Below are 8,492 nucleotides of genomic sequence, written 5' to 3'. Positions count from 1 at the left end.
TTCCTGTGCTAGCCAGCATCTCCATGTAGTAAAGTCAGAGAGACTACCTATCTCAAATGACTTGTTTTTTATTCAAGTGTCGCCTTACCTCCTGCATTGGCTGTAGGTCGGGATCTCAGTTGCTACCTGCAGATGATAAAGGTTGGCCCCTGGGTCTGTGCTTGACCACCCTACTTCAAGGGAGTCTGAGGTACTTCTCTGTGTTTTAGCTTCCATGGCGTCTGTCACTGACACCCCCTCATGCATGAAAGAACAAGAATATTTAAAGGGTTTGCATTTGTTCACAGGATCTCCCTTCCTGGAACACTGGCTAACATGTTCCTTGACCCTAGCTGCTGTGGAACACATCTCTCTTCATTTCCAGCCATTAGGTTCAGCCTTAGCTGAGAATCCACTTTCTGGTTCCTAGATGCTGCCTCCTAGCTACATTTTCAAATGATAGCAGGTAAGGTAGGCATCTGGGCTTGTTTTAATAGGAAAAACAATTTAATCTGGAGGTGTTTTATCTTGTGAATTAATCAGTCCACGTAGACCTATCTACTGTTATCACATTTGGAGAATAGGTAGCAGTATGCACATGGGAGGGGGCACAGACGTGCAGACCATCATAATAAAGTGGCATTGGTGAACACAAAACACCCTGCAAGTCCTAGGTGCTTTGCAGACACTGTTGCATTTAAGACCAATGCTTTATTTTACCGTTTTACAGGTAAGAAACCTGAAGCACAGATCACCTGTGGTTCAGGGTACTAGGTCATCTCTCATTTGGTTTCACACTCAGCTTCCTTTCTGCCGTACTGGTAAACAACCAACTCTTGCACTTCAATGTCTGACCTTAAATCAAGTCCTGTAAAAGATATACCCTAAAGTAAGCCACATGGAGTGGTGCCCTTATATGATTCCTTCTATTTGAGTGCCCATGGAACAGGAGGCTTATCTGTAGATGAAATAACATGGCTAAGTTAATGGAAGAGTTTCTCATAGTAGTGGTACATTGTATGGGGGTCAGTCTTAGCACCTTGACTGATAAGTTTTCCTATTAAGTCTGGAGAATGAAGCTGGGCTGCTACTGAGGATCTATGCAGGGGCTACATGGTAAGAGATTGTAACTAGTGCAAGGAGTCAGGCTCTGAATTTCTGGCAGAAAGAAAATGGAGCATCCATCTTACAATACCAAGAATCTAAATCTAGTCAAAAGCCACACAAGTGAAAATGTGGCCAACCCAACACTTTATGAGAACCTAGCTGAACCATGCCAACCTTCATGAATCCTAAATGCTACATGAAATGCATCTTGTTGTAAGCTGCTATTTAGAGTTGTTTGTTTGTTTGTTTGTTTTGGCCAATGTTCTGGCTTGTGTTTATTTCATCAGCCTCCTATGAATCTCATAATCTACCTTTCATTATTTATTCTTCCAAATTTCCCTAATATAGGCATTAGGGAATCTCTCTATACCATTCTCCAATGTCAAACTTAGCAACAACACTGTAAAACCTACTGGGTGAAGCAAAACTCCCAATTCAATTGTAAAAGGCCACTATGAACTCTTTCTGAGAGTTAAGGAAGTCAATTTTTGTATCTAAGTCTCAGTGTTCTCGCATGTAAATATTAGAAGTAACACCTATGTCACAGTATCATTGAGAGGGATTAGGCTGGATGATAGAAATAAAGCTATTAGCATAATGCTGAATACAGAGTGAGAAACCAAAAAAGTATTAGGCACAATCACAATCAGGATGCGAAGCTTGGATTTGCATTTTTGGACACTTATTTTGTGAACAGAAAGGGAAGAAGGATAGGGATCAGAAAAAGAGAGCCAAGGCAGAATGACCTGGGGCAGTAAGACTTATTGTGCGTGTGGAATGTTGAAAATGTGGTTTCCAGGTAGGTGGGAGGACAAGCTGAGCAGATGCCCTAAATAGCAAGCCAGACAGGGCTGTATTCAAGGAGGAACAGGGGGCACAGAAGAGAACAAATGGAAATCTTCTTCCATTTTCCTTTCCCAGCGCCCACCTCTATTCTCTAAACAAGATAAGAAGAAGATTCACAATGTCTGAAGCATTTCCAATGAAGGAACCCTGCCTAGGGACATAGATATCACAGTTACACCCCCTTGTGCAGACCAGCAAAGTGAACCCAAAAGGTGGAAAGTATTTGCCTTGGGCATCATTGAACTATTAGATGGAAAGCCTGAGATTTGAACCCAAACAAAGGGAAAGTCGCAGGATTCTCCCTGCAGTGCATATTCATTCCAAACCTACCCACACTTGCAGACCGGAGCAGTGAAGGAAGGAAACTAAAAGCAGCCATAACAATTTGCTTGCTGAAATTAGTCTCTTTAATCCAAATTTTGAAAATGACAGAAAAGAAAACCTAGAACGGATTTTGATTTCATAGTAAAGTATAAAGTTACTGTTCTAAGACTAGACTTTAAGAAGCATCAAAGAGTTGCTTGGTGGCAGCAGTAGAAGGGGAAGATGGCGGCCGCCTTAGCTCTTCGTGGCGGGGGCTCTGCACCGGCTTTTGGGCCGGAGGCACTCACCCCAGACTGGGAAAACCGGGAAGTCTCCACAGGGACCACGATCAGGGCTGTGCAATTTGATGGGGGCGTGGTCCTAGGCGCCGACTCTAGAACAACCACTGGGTCCTACATTGCCAACCGAGTGACTGACAAGCTGACCCCTATCCATGACCATATCTTCTGCTGCCGCTCGGGCTCAGCAGCTGATACCCAGGCCGTAGCCGATGCCGTCACTTACCAGCTTGGTTTCCACAGTATCGAGCTGAATGAGCCTCCACTAGTACACACAGCCGCCAGTCTCTTTAAGGAGATGTGTTACCGCTACCGAGAGGACCTGATGGCGGGGATCATCGTTGCAGGCTGGGACCCTCAAGAAGGAGGGCAGGTATACTCAGTTCCCATGGGGGGTATGATGGTAAGGCAGTCCTTTGCCATTGGAGGCTCTGGGAGCTCATATATCTATGGCTGCGTTGATGCTACCTACCGGGAAAGCATGACCAAGGACGAATGTCTGCAGTTCACTGCCAATGCTCTCGCTCTGGCCATGGAACGGGATGGCTCCAGCGGAGGAGTGATCCGCTCGGCAGCCATTCAAGAATCTGGGGTAGAGCGACAGGTCCTTTTGGGAGACCAGATACCCAAATTCACCATTGCTACTTTACCACCTCCCTGAATCCTAGTGTGCTAGGGTATAAGAGATATTCATACTGATGCAAAAGTTAATGAACAGTTTTGCAAAGAAAAAAAAAAAAAGAAGCACCAAAACAAGAGCTTGAATTGTTAGTGAATATATCTTCACACACAGTATACACATGCACACGTTTTTGCATATTTATATGTATGCATGAATTTTGTGTAGATGAGTACATGTCAGGGGTATTCATTTAGCAGAACAACCCACTTATTTCTAGAGTTGTCTCCTCTGGACATGACATTCAATATCAGATGTGGCCTTCCAGTTCAATATAACATAAAGATAGCAGCTTTTCCTACCACTTCAAGAATATACAGAAGGAGCATCTCAGATAGAGTTCTTGGTGAATAATTTGCAGCTTGCTAAAAAAAGAAAGAAGAATATTTAAAGTGAGCAAAATAAGAGCTACTAATGCCTATAGGAGAAAGGGCTTGGTATAGAATATAGATAATTCAAAAGGCCTAAGGTCACTAGACATATTTTTGCCTTTGAATTTCCAAAACATGCTTCTAAATATATTCAGGTTTCACACATGATTTTTTTTTTCTTTTCATCACATAATAAGTATTTCTTGAATGCCTACTAAATGTTATGTACAGTGGTCCATATCTTTAGGGATGTCAGAGAGACACAACCCTATGTAGTTTTTACTATATAAGAAAAGGAAAGAAAACAATTATATACATACATATATAATATGTATATATGTGTATATGTATATATTTATATATAATTTATATATAAAAACAAAGTTTCATAATATGTGATATTTGAAAGAGTAAAGACAATGATCAGAGGTTCGTGTATTAATTAATATGGGGCCCGTGTGACATTTTAGAGAGAATGGCGAGCGAAGGAAAATGTGAAGATGGTGAGAAAAGCAGGCTGTTAGGTGTCTGGGATGAGAACTTTCTAGACAGAGAAAACACTTAGGACAAAAGCCAGGAAGTGATGTTGTCTAAAGAGTTTAAGGTCTATCAAGTAGGCCAATGCAGGCTCACATGACATGACCAGGGCTACAAAGCAATGAGAAAACAGGGAACAGAGCTAGGCCATGAAAGTCATATAAAACCTTCTGTTCCACTTTGAAGTGGAGAGTCACTGTGGAGATGCATCAGAAAACTGTCACAATTTGACAGAAGTTTGTAGAGGTGTGTGCTGTACTAACCCAGGTGGATGGTAGCTCATGTCTAGAAGCTTGTAGCAGTCAACAGAGGCTTCTAACAGTGGTTAATAGAGGTGATGTTATTGTTTTGCTCTTGGTCACCATGTAACATACTTCCTATAGACTGATTAGAGCTAACAATGTAGTCTTAGGTTCTATTATTCATTCGCTGTATTATTTTAAAACTATGAATCTATGTTAAGGCTAATCAATAACTTCTCAGTTGGTACAGCCTTTGTCCTTATCTATATGTGATGAATCTCACTGGCTGATTTTTCCATGTCAAGGTACCATTGTAAACACAGTGTGAACTTGGACAGTGCTCCTTTATTCTTTGCATCTTCATTCACAGAAAAATAAAATTATAGTCATCATCCCAGTCACAGAATAGAAGTGTTTTTTTTTTTTTTTTAATCTACTGAAGTTCTGTTTTCTTGCTGGCATTTGCTGCTGTTGAGGTTCTGATTCATGCCCAGTCACAAACTTGATAAGATTAAGACATTTACATTCTTGAAGTGAGGTCTAATTTGCTATAATAGTTCATTATTGTTTAACACACTGGTAACATTAAACAAAGTTATGCCCTAGCTTTATTTAGGATTTTTAGAGTTATTATCCAAAGCAAAATTAGCCTGCTGGTTCTTACATTTGCCCTTTTGAATTACAAACACACACATATATGCATGTTTACACACATGGATTTATGTGTGTTGTATGCATATATGCATGGGTTCATGTGTATATTCTAGAATTTAGTTTGGGTTGTTTTTTTGGTTATTGATATCTGTTGTTTGTTTGTTTTGATTTATTTTCAGACATGGTCTCATGCTGATCAGCCTGGGATGAAAACCACCATAAAGTCAATGCTCCAAGGCTCACTTTAAACTACTGACTCCCTACCTGGGCCTTTCAGAGCTGGCATCAGAGGTATGCCACTATGGTCACTTGGGTCATGCTTTCCACTATCCTAAAATAATAGAGCAACAATAAAAACCCATTAAGCATGCTTGATATTTCTTTTTTTTTCTTTCTCCACCATCCTGATTTCTAAGAACTAATAAAGATTTCCATAATCCATTTCTTTATTTTCAGGCTTAAAACTATCAATACTTTCAAACGCATTATTTATGTTTAATACCATATTCTTTTCTTATAATTCCTCAAGCTATTCAATTTTTTTCTTCTTTTGCAAAATATGTTAAGAATATTAGAATGTTTAAAGTAGCAAAGCACCACCATTACAGTATTGGTGTCTATATTTCTAGTTTATCTTTATAACAAAATAATATTTCATGTTTACAGACAGTGTGTATGTATGTGTGTATGTGTTACATGATAGGTACTTGGGTTTGTCTCTACTTTATGCCTTTCATCCATGCTCTTGTATAGCTCTCCTAATGCATGCATGATAATGAATCTTTTGGTATTGTTCCATAAGTGGTGAGTGAGCAATGTGAGACCAAAATAGAGTTCCACAAAACCCTCCCATGGGAATAAAAATTGAGCTGAGCGTGAAAGCTGAGGTCAACAATGCATCCCTGAGGATTCCGGGTGAACAGGGCTGCTGCTGTCTGTGTATGTTTCTCTACGCTAAGCCAACACTCAGCCAGACTCCAGCTCGTCAGTGGGCAGCTGTCTGCTCTCTGGTAGCTTTGTTTTCCTCTTTGTCTTTCATGGTTTAGAATGTCACTGTTGTATTTCAAGCTATAAATTTGTTTTTTTTTTTTTTTTTTGAACCATCTGAAACCATCAGTTTGTAATTTTGAGCAAGGACCACGAGCTTCTAAGCAAATTCAGTTACTACATAATGCTTTTTACCACTGTGTCTGTATTTTCTTTCAGAACACTACCACGTAGATATAGGTTTGGAATTGTGGATTACTTCCGCATTGACTTAAGGATTTTGTTTCTTGTAGTCTAGTTCCTATATTCTTTAATTTCAATATTTGCAAGTTTTACATGTATTGTGTATTAATGTCTCCAGAGGAACAGGATGGGAAGAAGTGTAATAAGATATCCAGGTATAACAGATCCTCTTTAATATGGAGTTTGGCAAGTAAGTCTGCTGTGGACAAGCAAGTTATAGATCCAGGGGAGCCAGTGGCACAGGGAAGGTCTGAGAGTTGTCTGTTGACTAATTTCTTTTTTGCTTAAAGTCAGGTTTTTGCTCTGTTTGGACCTTCAGAACTTTTTAAGAATTACCAATATTGTGGTGGGAAATTAACCTTATCTAAACTTCCCCAACTCCAATATTTAGCACATCCAGAAAGACCTTAAACTATTGCATAAGAATTGCCATTATATTAACATTATAATTTTACTCTTTACATGGTTTAAGTCTATTCATGTCATAATTACATGTCCCAAAGAATGACTGTTGTTCAGTTATTTACTTTGTGACATCTTAAAGATATTTATTTTCATTATTTAAAATAATACAAATTTCATTTTGCCAGGAAAGATTTGTAGTGGAATTAGAAAGCCTTCTTTCTTGACTATTGCATTTGCCCTAGGGTTCAGAATTATTTCCATAGCTTCCTGTTCCTGTTCTCTGCCTTCTAGTGTTGCATTGATTCTAGAAGCTTTATAGACTCATCTGGGGATCTTTCCCTTTATTTCCTTAGACATTTTACTTTCCCTTATTCCCTCCTATCCTCACAGCTTCCTCTAAAACCAAGGATCCGGGAGATGTTCTGTAAAAGATGATGTCAGCCTCCTCTTCCTGGCTGTGGAGGAGACAGAGCCTGTCTCCTATCTTCAATCTAATAGGAAACACACTTCCCACTTACTTCCGAGTCCAAGTCCTGTCTACCACCTCTTGCTTTCTCCCCAGCAAGGGCACCTATGGCCTCTAGCTACACAAATGCAGCACGGCCAATAATCTGGTCAAGAATACACACAAGTAAGACAAACTTGTGGAACTGTAAAGACTTCAGAATCCGTGTGACAGGAGGGTCCAGACCCAGGAAAATCAGAGTGACTGTGGCTTTCTGGAAGCCATGTGTACCCCTGGAGACTCTCCTCTCCTTGGCATAAGAGGTGGTGCTGGAGATGCTTGGCAGAGCCTCCATGGTGCAAGACAGAAAACCAGCAAAGATGCTGAATATGTATGTCATGAGGCTGAAGTCTGAATGTTAAATGGAAATGTGCGCTTCCAAGGCTGCGAGGACTTGAGGAAGGATGATCTGTGAGAGAACGAAGTTAAGGGAATTGCACCTGCACTCATTGCTTAGACCGGGACTTCCCATCTGCCCTCCACAATACTGAAGTGGCAGCCAGAGAATCCTTCATCATTGGTGGAGCAAGGTAGAAAGAGCCAACCTATTTATTAGACAGTGTTTGGAAATGCCCTAGCCTCAGGGCTAGATATCGGTGTCAACCCAACCACCTTTCTGCACAGCTAAGTCTTCCATCAGTTCTCTGTGCCCCCTAAGGAACAACATTGCCCCAGCTGTGATCTACTATTGTACTCTCTTGAACTGTGTGAGAAACTCTTAAGCTGGGTAATAAGGGTAAGAAGACAGAGAAATAAAAGGGTAAACAAGTAAAAACTTAATTTATGCAGTAACAATGAAAAGGCAAAACCCATTTCCTGAGAAGAGGGTCCTCGCAAACAACTGTGGCTCTCATTGTCGCCTCTAGAGAACTGTGAATCATGAGTGAGACTGCCCGTTCTAGTCTGAGCCTGAGTATATCCGTGCCCTAGCCTTCAGGAGCCTAGGCACTGACCCAAGGTGATACACTCAATTAAAGCTGCCTTCCAAATAACAAAGGCAATCACACATCGAACAAAGAAAATATTAGCCTACAAATATGTTGAGCAGGCCAGATGGCCCAGTGGATAATACACTACTGCCAAACCTGATGACCTGAGTTTAATTCCTGGCACCAGTACAGTAGAGACCCAACTACCACAATTTCTTCTCTGATTTGCACATGTGCATGACCCTCTCCACCCCCACCATATACACATAAGTGTAACTTAAAAAAAATTTAAATGCACCCACCCACTGAGACAGTGGGGCTGATCTATTGGGAGCTCACCAAAGCCAGCTGGACTGTGACTGAAACAGCATGGGATAAAACCGGACTCTCTCATCATGGCGAACAA

General features: G+C 40.7%; 1 protein-coding gene across 1 annotated transcript; it reads left to right on the top strand.

Moving 5' to 3' along the window:
* Nucleotides 1–2,463: 2,463 nt before the first annotated feature.
* LOC126501297 (proteasome subunit beta type-6-like) lies at nucleotides 2,464–3,243 on the top strand. The gene has a single exon (XM_050141902.1). The coding sequence runs from the start codon at nucleotides 2,479–2,481 to the stop codon at nucleotides 3,193–3,195; it is 717 nt and encodes a 238-aa protein (XP_049997859.1). The 5' UTR covers nucleotides 2,464–2,478; the 3' UTR covers nucleotides 3,196–3,243.
* Nucleotides 3,244–8,492: the final 5,249 nt, after the last annotated feature.

This window comes from Alexandromys fortis, unplaced genomic scaffold (assembly GCF_014885135.2).
Source record: "Alexandromys fortis isolate MF-2015 unplaced genomic scaffold, M_Fortis_MF-2015_v1.1 scaffold_30, whole genome shotgun sequence".
NCBI classification, from domain to species: Eukaryota; Metazoa; Chordata; class Mammalia; order Rodentia; family Cricetidae; genus Alexandromys; species Alexandromys fortis.
Note: the sequence above shows the minus strand (reverse complement) of the source record. Positions and strands in the feature narration are given on the sequence as shown.